Source organism: Musca domestica, unplaced genomic scaffold (genome assembly GCF_030504385.1).
Source record: "Musca domestica strain aabys unplaced genomic scaffold, Musca_domestica.polishedcontigs.V.1.1 27, whole genome shotgun sequence".
Taxonomy (NCBI): domain Eukaryota; kingdom Metazoa; phylum Arthropoda; class Insecta; order Diptera; family Muscidae; genus Musca; species Musca domestica.
This window is the reverse complement of record NW_026712286.1, coordinates 225,308-242,098: the sequence shown is the minus strand read 5'-3', so window position 1 is coordinate 242,098 and position 16,791 is coordinate 225,308. Positions and strand designations below refer to the sequence as shown.

General features: G+C 35.2%; 5 protein-coding genes across 8 annotated transcripts; 2 read left to right on the top strand and 3 right to left on the bottom strand.

Annotated features, from left to right (window-relative positions):
- The first annotated feature begins 1,063 nt into the window (after positions 1-1,063).
- LOC101899843 (RNA exonuclease 4) lies at positions 1,064-2,374 on the top strand. The gene is made up of 2 exons (XM_005177181.4): positions 1,064-1,838; positions 1,900-2,374. Exons 1-2 carry the CDS (start codon positions 1,244-1,246, stop codon positions 2,184-2,186), a joined length of 882 nt encoding a protein of 293 aa, XP_005177238.2. The 5' UTR covers positions 1,064-1,243; the 3' UTR covers positions 2,187-2,374.
- Positions 2,270-3,662, bottom strand: LOC101900011 (uncharacterized). Its single transcript, XM_005177182.4, has 2 exons — positions 3,235-3,662; positions 2,270-3,175 (listed from the first exon to the last, which is right to left on the bottom strand). Exons 1-2 carry the CDS (start codon positions 3,517-3,519, stop codon positions 3,002-3,004), a joined length of 459 nt encoding a protein of 152 aa, XP_005177239.2. The 5' UTR covers positions 3,520-3,662; the 3' UTR covers positions 2,270-3,001.
- Positions 3,663-5,998: 2,336 nt separating this feature from the next.
- On the bottom strand, positions 5,999-9,644 carry LOC131803127 (toll-like receptor 13). 3 transcript variants are annotated; one of them, XM_059124170.1, is made up of 6 exons: positions 9,140-9,644; positions 8,846-9,079; positions 7,055-8,694; positions 6,808-6,935; positions 6,525-6,753; positions 5,999-6,088 (listed from the first exon to the last, which is right to left on the bottom strand). In XM_059124170.1, the coding sequence occupies exons 1-5, from the start codon at positions 9,498-9,500 to the stop codon at positions 6,534-6,536; spliced, it is 2,583 nt and encodes an 860-aa protein (XP_058980153.1). In that variant the 5' UTR covers positions 9,501-9,644; the 3' UTR covers positions 5,999-6,088; positions 6,525-6,533. The 3 variants fall into 3 exon arrangements, with proteins under 3 accessions (XP_058980153.1, XP_058980155.1, XP_058980152.1); XM_059124172.1 differs by having other exon boundaries at positions 5,999-6,074; XM_059124169.1 differs by having other exon boundaries at positions 5,999-6,753; positions 9,140-9,643.
- Positions 9,645-10,685: 1,041 nt separating this feature from the next.
- LOC131803130 (protein ARV1-like) lies at positions 10,686-12,207 on the top strand. 2 transcript variants are annotated; one of them, XM_059124183.1, is made up of 4 exons: positions 10,686-10,869; positions 11,398-11,517; positions 11,602-11,749; positions 11,804-12,207. In XM_059124183.1, the coding sequence occupies exons 1-4, from the start codon at positions 10,738-10,740 to the stop codon at positions 12,145-12,147; spliced, it is 744 nt and encodes a 247-aa protein (XP_058980166.1). In that variant the 5' UTR covers positions 10,686-10,737; the 3' UTR covers positions 12,148-12,207. The 2 variants fall into 2 exon arrangements, with proteins under 2 accessions (XP_058980166.1, XP_058980168.1); XM_059124185.1 differs by lacking the exon at positions 11,398-11,517 and having other exon boundaries at positions 10,687-10,869.
- LOC131803129 (WD repeat-containing protein 26 homolog) lies at positions 12,193-16,600 on the bottom strand. Its single transcript, XM_059124182.1, has 4 exons — positions 16,268-16,600; positions 15,045-15,979; positions 13,506-14,461; positions 12,193-13,440 (listed from the first exon to the last, which is right to left on the bottom strand). Exons 2-4 carry the CDS (start codon positions 15,456-15,458, stop codon positions 12,954-12,956), a joined length of 1,857 nt encoding a protein of 618 aa, XP_058980165.1. The 5' UTR covers positions 15,459-15,979; positions 16,268-16,600; the 3' UTR covers positions 12,193-12,953.
- Between the last annotated feature and the right edge of the window lie 191 nt (positions 16,601-16,791).

Here is a 16,791-nt window from a genome sequence, read left to right as displayed (position 1 = left end):
GTAGATTATCAAATCTTTTGTAAAAAAAAAAAAAACATAAGCACATTTTAATTCTTACATAAAGGAATTAAAAAATATATTGATATGTGTAACAAAGCTGAAATTATTGCAATTAGCATGTTCAAAATAATGAAAGCAGCTAAACATTAAATCTAAATTTATAATCCTCCATTATGTTTTAGTATTCACAGATCACTCTAATGGTTTTTATTTATATTTCATACATAGTAATAGTATTTAAAAACAACGTTGTGTACTACAAATGAGCTAATTCACGAATTGGAAAACATACACCCTGGACCTAATCATTTGTATATTACCAGTGGACGTCTTAAACTAGACTCCGAATCAGGATATTAATGATTATACTTTACAATCTTTATTCAAAATCAGTGCCTGGATTACAAAGTATATATGATTTGATCCAGAACTGCAAGAATGTTAAAGTTTTTACCACGATAACAGATATTCCATTTATGGTCTCGAAAAAATTGCAAAACTTGTAGATTTTTGCAGGTAAACATCTCCCTTATGTGTGATGTATTAGTTTATTTGCCATTATTTTTCATACAGATCATGGTATAAGACTAAAGACAGATGCATCAACGCTTGGGAAATTTGATATGCCAAAATTTTTTAAATGTTATATGTTTTTATACGACGCAAATTCAAGGCTGTTCTTATGAACATTTTTTTTAACAATTTTTACCAATTCCAATTATTTTTCATTCAACATTTTCAACTCCAAAAACGGGTTGAGAGTGTATATTATCTCAGCAGCTGTGTCGATGCGACTACCCATATTCTTCTATCATGATACAGATGGTAATTGCTGTGATTTCATAGTTGAGATAGTTGAGGCTGCGCTAAAGCCTTATGTTTTGTCATATGACATGACATTATGCTCAATAATTATCTATGTCATCACTTCGCTTTGTATACCTCAATTTAGAAAAAAAGACTCGCCTTTCGTGTTTTAAGGAACTGACAACTAGTTCCTCGGTTCATTTAAACAACAGAGTTCTCGAAATCATGCATTACACTCATTCGTAAACAACGGACTTCTCGGGGATTTTGCTTTCGGTTTATTTTTCATCGGGCATTACCTGTTTGCCATCATATTTGTTTCGTTGGGTGACACGCGCTTTCTCGTTTTGCAGAAAGAAACACGACGAACCGTGCCACCTCCAATCAACATCAACTGAAACGTACCCTGAAAAACAGGAATAATAACAAATTAAGCATGTCAGGTTGTCAGGATCAGGTTGTTCCCAAACGAAAAAAGAGAAGAAATAGAAAGAAAATGTCTTCTGAGTCGGAAAATGTAAGTTTAGACGATAAAAAAGAGGAACAAACGAAGCCCCTGCATACGTCCATGGAAAGGCTCCAAGTACAGAATAACAACGTACAGAACGTAAATGTTAGTCGAAGTGCAGCTGGCTCAAATTGGGAGGCGATGCGACAAATCCGGACTACGTCTGCAAGCGGCAGTGAACAGGATGTGTGTGGAGGAAAAAATGAGGACGACGAAAAAGTCCAGCCACCAGCTGGTCTCAGTAAGTCGGCACGTCTACGGCAAAAGAGAAAAACAAATCAATGGAATAAATATGTAGCTATGGACTGCGAAATGGTTGGAGTTGGTTTCAACGGTCAAGAAGATATGCTTGCCAGGGTCTCAATTGTCAATAAAAACGGTGAAATTATAATTGACAAATTCGTAAAGCCACAGGAAGCCGTGACTGACTATAGAACAAGTATTTCTGGCATTCGACCTCATGATATAGAGAACGGGGAAGAGTTTAAGGATGTGCAGAATGAAGTGGTAAAAATTTTGCAAGGTATGCTGTAAATGTTATTTCTTGTATACGATCACGATCTAATAACAAATTCTGTATTTAGGTAAAATACTTGTTGGCCATGCGATCCGAAATGATTTGTCAGTTTTGCACATTAAACATCCATTTTCGAATATTCGGGACACTGCTAGGTACAAGCCGTTATGTCGCTTAGTTGCAAATGGTCGGACACCAAGCCTTAAACGGCTGAGCCAAGCAATTTTGGGACAAGAAATACAGACTGGTGAACACAACTCTGTCGAAGATGCTCGTGCTGCAATGCATATATACAACCGTTTAAGTAAAGACTGGGAAGCATATCTAAGGAGACACCAACACAGGAAATTGTAATATTAAAGAGCACTTCATTTTTCAATGCTACGGTACTCTGTCATCGGCCTTACTAAAGCTGTGGAAAAAAAAACAAAACAATATCATTTAATAATTCGTCATTTCATACATAAGTTGTGATGTTGCATTTATTCAAATTGTTTAATATAGAATTTTGTGTCAACAAAATGATAGACTCCCATTTATAACATTGGATTGTATTTTTAAAAGGCGTAAACTTGCCCAGAGTACTTCTATGATCATCTTTATTTTTATTGCCAACTGTTTCCACTACTTCCATATGTGAAGAACTGGAACTCTTTGTAATTAGATAAAATAGAGCATCGACCGTTCTAAAGCTGTGGAACATAGCAATGCAATTTTATATATTTCTTCTGTTTCATTCATTGATGATTAAATGAAAAGTTTACAATATTTTTCATGTGTTGCAGTTTCATTTGATTGTATTTCCAAAAGGCGTAAACTGGCCCAGAGTACATCTATGATCATCTTTTTTTATTGCCTACTACTTTCCACTACTTCCATATGCGAAGAACTGCAAATCTTTTAAATTAGATAGAATAGGCCATCGGCCTTACTGAACCTGCAAAATATAATAAGGCAATTTTCTATTTTTTTTCTTTTTCATTCATTGGTGACAATATTTTTCATGTGTTGCTCTTGTTCAAATTACTAAAAATAGAATTTTTATATAGTTAACACAATAATGTGCTTATATTCATAATATCTAGTTGTATTTCTAAAAATATGTAACTTAATATAAGGGTCTTGTTAGGATATACATCCTAAGATATTGTTCCACCCCATATTTATTGCTATTGAACAATCAGCTCATCTTTATCTCCTTCATCAACTGTCTCCTCCACTTTCGTCTGAGATTTTAAGGTAATTTCACTTTTATTAAGACATTCTAGACGTGCCAATAAATCTGACCAAGGGTCTTCCGTCATTGATGGATGTAGGTATAAAGAAATGGACGAAGTGTGGCTCTGTTTAAAACTAGATAAATAAATATTCGTTTTCCATATAGTTATGATCATATACGTACCTGGGAGTTACCAATTTCTGCATTTTTTCTTGGGGTGAACCACGACTTTTGCCCACTCCCACTCTTTAAATTGTTGTTCTGGTAGTGCCCACTTGAGTAATTCGCTCGTCGTTGGTTAGGTTTCTTTCCATAAATTCCACTGTTTGTGACATCTCTACCTTCTTGACATCGCCCTCCCATTTCCAATGATATGTATTCGTCGTTTTGGGATGCATACTGTTGAATGGGCTTTGAATAGGGCGATGTGTAGCAATTATAATTTTTATTTTTTCTGGGAGTAGACATTTTTATAGCGTCCTGTCTCGTTTGTTTATTCCAGGCAATTTTGTCTGTTCTCCCTCTTAAAAGAAATAAATCGAAAACGATACGAAGAGAAAATGATGCCAAAGCGGAATGTGTAATGAAGATGAAAATCAAAACAATAGATCGAAAAGGGGTGGAATTAACAAAGAATAAGACATAGTTTTATTTCTTTCTCCTTTCCACTCGAAGATTTGTTGTTGGGAATAACGAGTGAAAAGTTGAATTTCTTTCTGATTTGCACTGCCTTTACACGGTGCAATTTTTAGCTGGCATTTTTATCAATTATCTTTTAAAATTTCTGCGTAAATCTTCGCGCCTTTACACGGTGGCATTTTACGATAATAGTACTTGGCATTTTTTCTGACATTTTATTTTATTCAGTATTTCGTATAGAGCTAATTGTTTGTAACAGATATTTATAAAGAAGTGATTTAAAATTAAATGTGTGAATCTAAAGAAGAAATGATGGAAAAAGTTATAGAGGTGTTAAATATTGCATTATTAACTTTTATTTTAACTTTCTTTTTTTACTTTTTAATACTTCCAATTAATTTTCATATAATTCACTATACAATTCAATCACTAAAAACATAACATCACAAAAAAAGAAACGCATCAAAAATTACAATAGAGAAACGATATGAAATGTCAAAATCATAAAAAATTCGGAAGAAGCAAAAAGAGAAATGCAAAGAAAATGGCATGTAACCCTGTGCGGTGGCTTATCGTGCCATTTTTTCTTCTATCCTTGTCTCTCTACACCTTTTACCAACAAAAAAAAATGGCATGGTTAAAAAATGTCACCGTGTAAAGGCAGTGTTGCACTCGAAGAAAGTAGGTCTCTCCAGATCGCCGAAGAAAATATCTGACAGGTGACGAAAAAATTGGCAATTGCTTTGCTAAAGTATTAAAAAATTGTAAAACTTACAAAAATAGTAAAGTATAACCCTGTCTGAACACTAAATATTTTGAAACAATTCCATGGTAGAAGAATAAAATAAAAGGTAGTCGCATCGACACAGCTGCTGGGACAAAGAGCTGTCAAACTGATTTTGAAATTGAAAATGTTAAATGAAAAATTATTGAAGTTTGTAAAAATTGTTGAAAAATACATATTATGTCAACCTCCTATTTGCGCCATATAAGAAAACACATACAAACTACTTATTTTTGACAAAACATTTTTAAAATGTTGACATATCAATGTTCCTATGCGTTAATGCATCTACCTATATTCTTCTACCATGAACAATTCGATGTTATCTTATATTGTGTGTCACTGGGAAACAAATGACCAGTAAGATTTTGCTCTTTCGATCTGTTTTAATTAGGCGTTTTAAGATAAGTTTGGACCAGGTTCATGTTCGTACTATTTAAAAAGAACACGCCGGGTAAATATTACTGAACACATCATATTGCTCTACTAATGGTTTCTAACAGAAACAAATAATGGATTTTTTTTCTGTATAACTATCAGCTTTCTTTCTTAAAAGAACAAAGGGTGATCTAGTGAAACTTTGGGCCGAAATTGAACTAAGTCAATCTAAAACTCCTTTGTGTTTTTGGGAAAATCCAGTCGATTTCCCACGACAGAAAAAAATCATTCTATATATTCTCACATCTAACCGTGAGAATTGACAAATCACAATACATTTTATTATACCGTCCATAGTCATATTTACTTGAATTTGCAAGACACCAGCTATAGAGTAATGGTTTTCAAATTTGATCATATGATTGTATCTTGAATAGAGCCAACACATTCTTTTATCGTATGACATTTCCAAAGGTAGAAAATAAGGCAAAGTAATGACTGTGTTTGGCCTATAAGGTATATATCGAACTCACCTGCTATGGATTACTTTGGAAGAATTATAATGGTGGAGGATTTATTGAGGCTGAATATCCTGGCAGTGTTTTACATGTCTAAAGGTTATAAATATTTCTGGTATAAGTCATCAGCTATTTTACTAGTTTTAACACTTAAAATGTACGGGAACACAATAAAAATAAGCTGGTGTGCAAAGCTTTCAAAAGAAGGTTACTGTTTTAACAGTAGTCAGTAGTTTCAGTAGTAGTCATTTCTTCTGTGATTGTTTTGGCCTACACATTTGTTTTTTATCCACGAACTTATCAGACATTTTCTAACATCTCAAAATTCGTAATGTTCTTCCACGTGAACGTTTTAAGGTGCAACTAGGCATTTTTGGAGTCAGTCTACGTTATAAATTGCTATTGCCAATTTATTTATAACATCATTTTCAACTACAAATAAACATAAAAGTTTAAATCTATGTGCAATAAGATTTTCTCGCATAAGATTTATGAAGATATCAGGTACATTCTGGATAATAATATTGCTGGAATTAAAATAAACTAGTTTTTATATTATACTTATACTTAAATGAATGCTGGTCTGCACTAACATAGTCACAACACAATATAAAAACAAGTATTTCCGTAAAATTGAATATTATTTACTTTGACTATTAAGTTTTTCTCGAATAAGAATTGAGAGGACATCAGGTACATTCTTCCTAAAAATATATTGCTGTGCATATAAACATTTAAAGATATAACGAAATATTGGGATTTACTCGCACTCTTTTATATTATTTTTATTTTTAAAAATACTAAGGCTATACTTAAATAAATGTGTGGTTGCACTATTTTAGCCATTGTACAATATAAATATATGAAGTCCGGCATGGCTTTACTAAAGTTGAACATTTGTACCTTTAACCCTCCGTATTTTTGCTTTTTTATTTGTGTGAAAACTGAATTTATTTATTTCAAACTGTTTTGCTGCAAGACGGTGTGTAACTTACGTAACACATTTATTTAATGGATATAAGGACCTTGTGAATTTTGGAAATACGGTTATGCAACAGTACATATTTTGGTAAGATGGTGTATATGGACACGCATTTATTTAAGTACAACACATAGATATACTAGAAAGTTATCGCATCGTATTACTTGTTTACCGAATTCCATTATTGAACACCATCAGAAGCAATTCTTTGCATTGAACGTTTTAACCGCTTCCAGAAAATTCTGCATTCTTCTGGGCGGGATTTGTTATTATTTTTACCTCCTGGCCACTTTATATATGTCTTTACATCCATTAGGTACTGCAAATTTTTCGGTCTTTTATGTCTTGGTATTTCTTCCAAAAAGACAAGAATCAAACAATCTCTACACACATCAAACATCCTGGAAATGGCAATAAAATTATGCAAAAATAAATATTTTACTAACTCAATTTACCTTCGCTGTGCCAAGTGCATTTCGAACTGGCACCAGTGGCTAAGAAGGAATGAAGATGATATTATGAGCATTAACGAACGGGACCTATCCATACATGATATTATGTTATCCAGAATTGTAACGCCGATCTTAAAGAGTTATAAATTAAGGTTTTGTTGTATTGTAAGCATTAGGTCTCAAAGCAAAGTTAAAATTTGAGCCCTTGAGTTAGTTATAGCGTAATGCGATATCAAAAAACATACATTACCTGAAAGTCCCGTTCATGCAGGCAAATCTTAATATCACCATTATCTTCAACATTTGGCATTAGTTCAGTGAGCACCCAGTCGCGATCACTTTGGCAGTAACTAATAAATATGTCGTATATCATGTTTACGCCTCCATTTTCGTGGGAGGACCGAAGGCTCTCATCGTTCTCTTTTACAGCCTCTGACATCAAAGCAGCGGATTTAATGGAAGAATAGTAATAGTATATGTGCCAACGCTTTACATAAATGATTACACCGACCACAGTAACAGCCAGTAATGTTCCGACGATCACAACAACGTAATAAGTGAGGTTATCAAGTTGATGAACTATATCTTCGACAAGAGACCGTTGGTGGCAGTTCAGATCGAAAAAGCCCAATTTTTCCGTTTCGTTAAAGCACCAATAACGAGCATCTTCATAATCTAAAAGCTGCAACTTCAACATTGTCGATTCGTTAAGCTTATTCATCATTACCGGGCTTGCTTGAGGATTAACAGAGGAACACGTTTTTGGATACATCCCAGACATATTGAAGTGAAATCGAAGTTTTCTAAAAGCTGCTGACAGATTCATGTTTTGTACAGGATATGCGCCTTTTCTTCTGTTGTTTAATCTTTTCAGTGTATGTGAAGCTACTACATCGGCCACTGTTTTGTTCTCAGAGAGTTTTTCGCATGTATACTCCAGAGCTTCCTGGATTATTTCGTGAGCGCATTCCAAGTTTCTATTATTTGAATTGCTAACATCAACCAAATCCCTTAATAGACAGTCACACACAAAGTTATTGTCGCCAAGACTCAAAAAATTTAATAAACTAAAATCTTTAAGCATTTCTGAAGTAATAATATTGATATTATTGTCTCTGAGGTTAAGGACACGAAGTTTTTCGTTATTAGTGAAAACTCGACTATACCAATTGCCTATGTGATTTGTGTTGAGATCGAGCACTTCTAGGTTTGTTAAATTAGTGAATGTTTCAAATGTTATTGAATTTATATTATTATTGGCCAATCCTAGTATCCGCAGGTTACTAAGGTTACGGACCCAAGATATATTTTTCAAGTTTGATAATTCAAAAAAGAGCACACTCAACGTCTCCGAGACACCTTCAAATGCATCATCGATTATATTATATGCAGCTAAAGAATTTCCTGACATGTCCAAGGCAACAAGTGCCGTATTCCTTAACAAAGCATTGCCAATCATGGGGAATGCGGTGTAACATAGACTGAGATATTTTAAACTGTTGCCGAGATGGGTGAAAGCGACAGCACTGTTTTTAGATAACTTCGTGTGTGAAAAATCTAAATACTTAAGGTTAGGCACATGTTTAAATGTCAGTTGCTGTATTTTGAGTCCGTATAATTGCCTATAAAGGGTATTAAGTGTTTGTGTTGGAATAGACGTGTAATCAAAGACATTCATAAAAGATAAATCCAAATACTGCAACAACGAGGCGTGTAGGAATACATCGGATTGCAATTCTAGGATTTTATTGTTGGACATGTAGAGCCTTGTCAGGCTGGTTAAATTTCGAAAAGATTCTCTCGTTAAATGTTGAATTTTGCAATTACTTATATCCAGCTCTTTTAGTGTAGGTAAAATCGGGAATGTTGCCCATGTAATGGTTTCTTTTCCTATAGTGGAATAACAGAGAAATAATGAAAACGATGACAGGGTTTAAAGCATATTGGACAGAAATCAGGCAACCTATAGTATGTTGGTTAATTAACCCCATTAAAAATGCTGCCGTTTCGATTACACCCAAGTTGTGTTTAACAAACTTACCGTTTCCTCCGTAGTCGGGTACCATAACATTAAAGTTATTGCCGCTTAGTGTAAGAAATTTCAGATCTAAGGACATGACAGTCAATGCGTTATATGGAACGTGGGACAAGTTATTATGGGCTGCTGAGAAAACGGAAACATGTACATCAGGTACACCAAATGTACCGATCTTTTTTAACAATTCCTCATCACTGAATGTTTGTTGATGCGATAAATCCAGATATTTAATTGCCGCTAAAATTATCACCAATTATATACATGTTTGTAAATTCGAATAACATGGAATCAACATACATGCAAGCATATAACTCTTATTTTTAAGTGTTCCATTGGGAAAAGTCCACCACAGCAAAGTGTTTTTAAATTCGTCCAGTAAGCACGTATAGCTATAATCATGGTTAAGTTTTGAAATTATTGGCTCAAAGTTGTAAAGAATGTTCAGATTTGTCTCAGGTGGATTTTCCACTATTTCGACTTCATATCCTGAGGTGTGATCTACATGGAACTCTTCGTATGAACTCCCCACCGTAAATGGATCTGCGTCACTTTGAACAAGTATGCTGGAACTATTATGCTCAAGTCCAAAAACACAGCAATCTCCAATAAGTTCAAAAAGAAAAAGGATAGCAAGGATGAGATTAAACAAAATGTCCATTCTTTCTTGTACGAAGTCCGAAAGAAAAGTTGTTTTCTTTTATATGAACATGACAAATAACGACAAACAGTCCGTCATAAACACTAAGTATTGATTTACTAATGTTGATATTTACGTATGTCTTCGTAAAATGGCCAAAAATATTAATGATAATGTGAACACCAGTAGCGCTTATCAATGTTGTTCTTATCAATGATTAGGTTTAATATAACTGCTACCCTTTTACCAATTCAATACGAAGTTATCTATTCTATTCTTATTGCTATTTTCAAAATGCAAGAAATAAGGCACATTGTTAGGGTGGTTCATTATTATTCATACAATTCAATATATATAAGCCAACATGGCCAAAAACTTATATTAACATACAACAATATAAAAACATCCTATAACTAGATTAATCTAAAAAACTAAATACATAACAAAAATTATCAGCGAATTATTCTATATATTTATATATAAAAAATATAATAAATAACAATATGAAAAATATATCAGTCCTAAGATTTTGCAACGTTTTATGCATGAACGTAAACGATCCTTATATTCGTTTATTAGTTTTGAATAGGACGGTCAGGCATATAACAGAAGTGAACAAAAATTACTCATCATATACGATTATGTACTTTTCAGCATAATTTATTTTTTATTTATATTAAATTAACACAGTTACCTAGCCCAAAGGGCCATTTATATATGAAGTTAAAAAAATCAAAAATATTCGTGGTAAACAAATTTATTCAAAGTTGCTAATTTTTAGTCTCCAAGTTTAATCGAAATTAACAGAATCAGGGCCATGTTACGTCAAGAGGCAACGTTCGAGCGAAGAACCTAATCTGACGTCAACACAAGAAAAATTGTCTTGAAGCAGAGTTGTATTTTGCTAACATACCACACTGTATCCCATGTTTATTTCCTGTTCCGTTGTCTAAATAAAGCCCCCAACCGATGACTTTACCCGAAAAAAACATGTTAAAATAAAGGTAACCTCATTTCAAATTAACATTCCCTGCTCTGCATTTTTTGTAATTTACCTTGTCAAATTTCAAAGCAAAAAAAAAAAATAGTGCCGTGGAAACGCCGTATATCCTTTGACCAACTCTGTTTTCGATCTCCAGAACACTGAATTTTTTGATGTTTTCAACTCATTGCATCTAACTTTTACGGCGTCGGATTTCTAAGAGGCCTCGTAGTTTCCAATTCTGTCTTGGGTATTTGTTTCTTCGTCGTGTGCTGTATGACGTTTGCTTCAAATTCGACAAATTCGATGAAGGAAGTGGAAATGGAGTGCTATGTCTGCATAAATTGCGGGAAGAGACAAAGCAATCTATACAAGAAGTATGATAAAATAATTAAAACTATTAACTGTGTAAGTATAGTAATGCAATAAATTAATACACGTACAAGTATGAAAATCTAATATAATTGATTTGTTGGTTTCACATCAAAATTGAAAACTTCTACACAATTTTAGGGGACGATTCCAACTGGACCGGCTAACGTGATACCAGTTTCATATTGAATAAATTCGTTGCCTTAACAGACCGTTTTTGATAAGCTTATAATCTCATTATTTTGATTAATATTTCCGATATCTCATATGGAACTGGAGATATTGAACATTTGAATATTTGTAAATGTTATGCGTTACAAATCCATTGCATTTATTGGAATTATTGAATTGTATTCAATAAAATTATTGAATTTAGAAAACCATTGAAACGACCCTATTCGAATTGTTTCGTCAGTTGGACTTACAATTTTTCAATGGGGTCAATACCGAACAGTGGCTTAACATATTACCGGATTTATAGAATATATTAATCTTATATGCAGCGTTTGCAAACATTTGACTAAGACACGAACATTTATGGTTTAATAAGAAATTACTTTTCAGGACCAATGTCACAAAACCGCAGATAAATATATAGAGTTCGAACCTGTCATAACAATTGTTGACTTCATGTTGCTATCCCACTCATCTTACCGCCATGCACTCCATAACCGAGATTTTAAGGTACATCGCTGAACATTGGCATATTCAGATAGCTGGGATTGTCAGTAGATAACGGCTTATTTTATATTACCTGTTTCGTTGCAGTTGTTTTGGAAGTTGTCGCTGATATTGTTATTGCTCGAATCGCTAACCTTGTGGAGGGGGGAAAACGAGCGAAAGTTGAAAATAGCCAACAACGATTCACCACCATATGAACATGGATTCTATAATTGTTGTGCCTATAAAATCGGCGGTAAGTTTCAAACAGATTAACTATGGGTTTCCCAATTGTCGTTCCTCTTTGCAGAATTTTTGCTTTGCACAATGCTAATGGTAATTGCAAATATTACTTTGGGATCGAAACCAACCGGCCTTAGCGTGATGGATAGTAGCTACCTGATGATGAAAGCTTACGCACTCGCAAACTTTTCTAAATTCTTCCTATTGCCGATTATGCTCTGGCGGGAGAACACTACAGAGTTTGGTGCATCGCTTCATCGATTCTTCGTAACAGCTCATCATTTGTGTGCACTAGTTTCCGTGTATATTGTAGTAAGTCGGTGTCGACCTGTGATATCGACAGTGGTTGTGATTTCTATATATGTTCTTAAGGAATATCTGATGACACAGTATTTTGCCATAGATATTTAAGCGCCATTAATAAATAAAACATATCAGGTACTTTCGAGTGTACCGTTTTTGATTTCAGAATGGATTCTATATTTTTAAAATAAACGTGTATGTTATTAGCGATTGGTTTAAAAATAAGTCTTATATACCTATGTTGTTCCAGCTTAGAATATTTCAAATTATGTGATCACTTAACAAATCAAACTACTTCTATATTATATAAGTTTATACTTCTATATTCTCGAATCACATTGATGGTATATATGCAAATTGTGTAAAATATCTCAAGTATACCCTTACACATGATGGCAGACCTCTTTATTGGTGCAGTTTCACGTGGGCTCTCTCTCCCCTACCCCAAGGAACCTGCAGTCTTGCAAACTGTGTTTCGTTTCGTTAAATTACACTGTCCTGGGCAGATATAGGACAGTATTTCACGGTAGAGGTTCGATAATTCTTTAGCACATTCTCAAAAAGAAGAGTGTTTTTAAAAAGCTGAATAATTTCTGCAACAACAAATTATTAACACAATTCACGAGGTTGTGTCGAGGCGATGGAACACGAAATCACCTAATTCGTTGTTACAAAATTAAAAGATTTCGAAAGAAAATAGTGATGGATGATACAGCACGTCTCCGAATGAACTTCACTGCGATCAGTAAACCGGTCCTCTACCGATAATAAATTTAGTTAAATCACAATTAACTAGAAGCAATTTTATAATTTGCGTGATAGAGTACTTAAAAACAAAAATATTAAATATCTTATGACAAAAGGGGTCCAGATATTTTCACTAAAACGACGTCCGACATCTCCGTTGTTATGCTCTAGGAGGTCATATTCCACGACGAAGAAGATGAACACGAAGAGCAATCATCACTCTCGGGTGTAGCGTTTATGTTGTGTGTAGATGTGGGACCCCAAATGCGAACGGTCGAGTCGTCACTGGCTGAGGCCAATAGGGAGGGATAAACGGGATTCCAAGAGACACAGTTAACTGTTTTTGCGTGACCCGACAGCTTGGCCAATGGTTCTTCTCTTTTTATGTGCCAAATGCAAACATGTTTGTCTTCGCTTCCGCTGGCTACGAAGCTTTCATTGACTCCTCCGAAACACGAATGTATAGCAAATTTGCTTTGACGAATACCTTGAAAACTACGCAATAGACATTTATCCTCCAAGTCCCACAAATGCAGACCTTGATTTGAAATGTTCAGCAGTGCTAAACGATCTGCGGAGTTAACCGAAAAAGTCATGATTGGGTGTGATTCCTTCAATACATCGAAATCTGTCCGAGGATTTTCAAAGTTGTATCTACACAAAAGGAAAGAAAATCAGGATATAAGATTCATTTAATTATATGTGAATTATTTACTAACCCTCGGATCCGAAAGTGGTTGTCTGCAGCTAATATAGTTTTATTGTCCGATCTGTACGCTACGCTGTTGATCCGCACCCCTTCCCATGAATCGAGAACTGTACCCTTGAGATCACATAGGTAGAACTGCCCCTTTTGTCCACCACAGACGAACCTGGTTCCATCACGATTGAATGCCCCACAGGATAGGCTATCTTCTTGGTTCATGTTATCCATTTTCATCATTAGGCGGCCATCATCGACATTAAAAATGCATATTTCCGTAGAGTCTTCAGGTCCGCCGACCAATATCATTTTCGAATCGGGGCTCCAATTGATGAAAGCAACTCTCATTTGGGTTTGACTGTCCAGAACTCGACGTTGCTTCAATTGCAATTTATAGGGATCGACATCCCAGATTATAACCGCACCATCTTTGCTTCCAGTAGCCAACTTCAAGCCATCAGGTGAGAACTTACAAAACCAAACTTCGTCGCAATGATCTGATAATATTTGAATTGTTTGGAGTGGAAACCCATCGGTGGCGCAGCAGTGGTCCGTTAGCAGAGATACATTTTGCAGATTAGTTTCCCAGGCCATATCATGAAACATGCAATTTTGTGTCTGTAACTCAACTGCCTGTTGCAGTAAGGATCGCAAACGCCTAGGAGCCATCATTACAGAGGGAGGCAAATATGTCTGTAAGCGTTCCATTACAAGGGCTCGGGATAATATTCCCTTACCTTCCCATTTGGCACGCTGGTAAAGATCGTGATTGTTTGAACACATCATATATGAGGACAACTGATGAACCCTCGAAATGTTATGTTGTAGCGGCGTAAGTTCATTTCGTAAAACATGCAAAGCTTCCAAAGGACAACCATCGTCAAGATTTTCCAGGTATTTTTGCTCCAATAATATAAATTTCATTTCAGTTATGGTTGATGGTTTCCCATTGTCTATAAGCGGTTCCAGTTCCTGAAAATGTTTATATTTATAACGCATTCTCATTTCGTTTTTCTAATGGAATAACAATGAATCGTAGTTCTTAAATGATTATATTTTTGTATGGCAATATGACTGAGCAGTTTTAGGGTCGTGTTGTGTTGAGAATTGAATATCTAAAGTTTATATTTCTTAAATTCGCCTTTTTGGCATACCATTTTTTAAAATTATAATTTGTCACTGAATTGTCTTCTTTGTATTAGCAACATACGGAAGTTTTCTGTATATAGAAGACTTTTAGGAGCTTTTTCGGCATAGATCTGTATAGCAATTATTTATTATTTTTCATACTAAATTAACTGTCTAAAAATTTGGACATCTTATACATGTCTAACTCAACACCGAGTCCCAAAAAACATTGAATCGGCGTATTCAGGTGAAAATTGTACACGTTTTGGAATCATAATGTTTAGCCTTCTCATTTCTTGTTAATTTTTAAACCATTTAACAATTTTTATGTGTGGCGTATTCAGTTTGTTAGACACGTCGTGTTTCCCCCTCCAGATGGTATGATGGGAATAACCTAACATGATCCAATAATAAGTAAAAGGCTTACCTTTAAATCTGCATCTGCTTTGCTCCACTCCCCTGAAAGGACGTGTTCGCGAAACTTAGTTGCAGATGGATGTTCTAAGTAGCAACCGGATTCAGACATCAATGTGTTGACCGACTTCTCGAGACCCAAGTCCTGTAAATATTGTCCAATGAGTCTTATGATTTCTTGGTTTGATTTTCCGAGCCAAGAGATCGTATTGTTCGCCTCATTCTGGTTGTTCTGATCGTCGCGTGTATTGGAAGGTTCTGTCGTGTTGTTGTTATCCCTGGCAGTGAACCCATTATGTTTAGAATCGTGGCCATTAGTTGTTGTTGAATTGGTAATGTTAGGCGATGAGTCACTTCCATGGTTACTGACACCAGATGCGGTTTCAATAGCCGCAGATGTGGAAGGGATCATTCCAACATTATCCATATTTACCCTCGATTTTTTTTCTGTATCGTTGACTGTATTGCAGAGGTGTTGCTGCTGTCCAAGTTGTTTGTTCTCCGTTGCTTGATGGTTTTCTTTGTTATTGGTGTTATTGTTTGCTTTTTGATTTGCTGAATCACCTTTTGTCTGTTTTTCGCGATTATTTTGATTGCGTATTCGCTCTTGTTGTGCAGCTGCGGCGGCTCTTGAAGTTGTCGCCGTTTCAGTGTCTCCCGAGAACAATGAACTGGCCTGATCGCCACTCAAATTTGACCCAGTGAAATTTTCAGACAATGTTACTGCTGCTGCTGATGATGTGGCACCCCCTGCTGCTGAACGTCGTCCTTTTTTGCGCGGCGGCTGGTCCTCGGCAGAGGCACCAGTTGCAGCAGCTTTTTTGTTGTTTCTATCAATTTTGAGTCTCTTGAAAAAACACCAACGACGACAGCTTCTCAACTGTCTCTCTCCCTCCGCTCTTACCTTTCAGTGCACGCTGCTTCTGTGACAGGTGCGCTGCTAACTCGCTACAATTCAAAATAAAAAATTAAGTGACAAAAAGTATTATTTCTCCGCAATAACTTGGGAATCCAACCAAGCACGCCCATAAAAATCCAAATTGAATCAAGTCCCATGAATTTCCACAGCTGACGACCGACAAATGTAAACAGTGTCAGTAGTGCCAGTGTATACACACAAAATATTCAATATTCATGGCACTAACGACAAAGACAGACAACAAAGTGGCATTCGACTGTATGCACAAATACTCTGCACTATTTTCTATATTTTCTATTTTTAAAACAATAACTTACCCTTTTATATAACGTTAATTTTGTCGATATTTTCCATGGGAGATATTCAAGCAAACTCTGAGCGACCAAGATTGAAATTTAATAAAAGAACAATTTTCCAATATTTTATTTTTGAGAAAGAAATTGAGCAAATTGAGTCGAAGCCTTTGCTAGCTAGCTCGCTGGAACGGATAATTGTTGTTCTAAACCTCACATATCGATACCATTATTATGGTGTATTTTGTGTATTGTTAAAGATTTTTTCTTTTGACATTGATTTCTCTCCTACTTCGAAAAAATTGAAAAGTTTGATGATAAAACTGCAATGCGTATAGTTTGTAAAATTATTCCAACTAAATTCAAAAGCGATCCGAACCACACAAAAACGAAGACAAGGAGGAATTCACAATGGATGAAAATGTGTGAAGCATAATGGCCGACTGGGTCTTGCCAGACAACGGAGTCGGACGATTTTCTAGGCGACAGATTACTAAGTGCAATGCCACACATTGAATTTAGCTTGGATGTTAAAAAAAACTAACAAA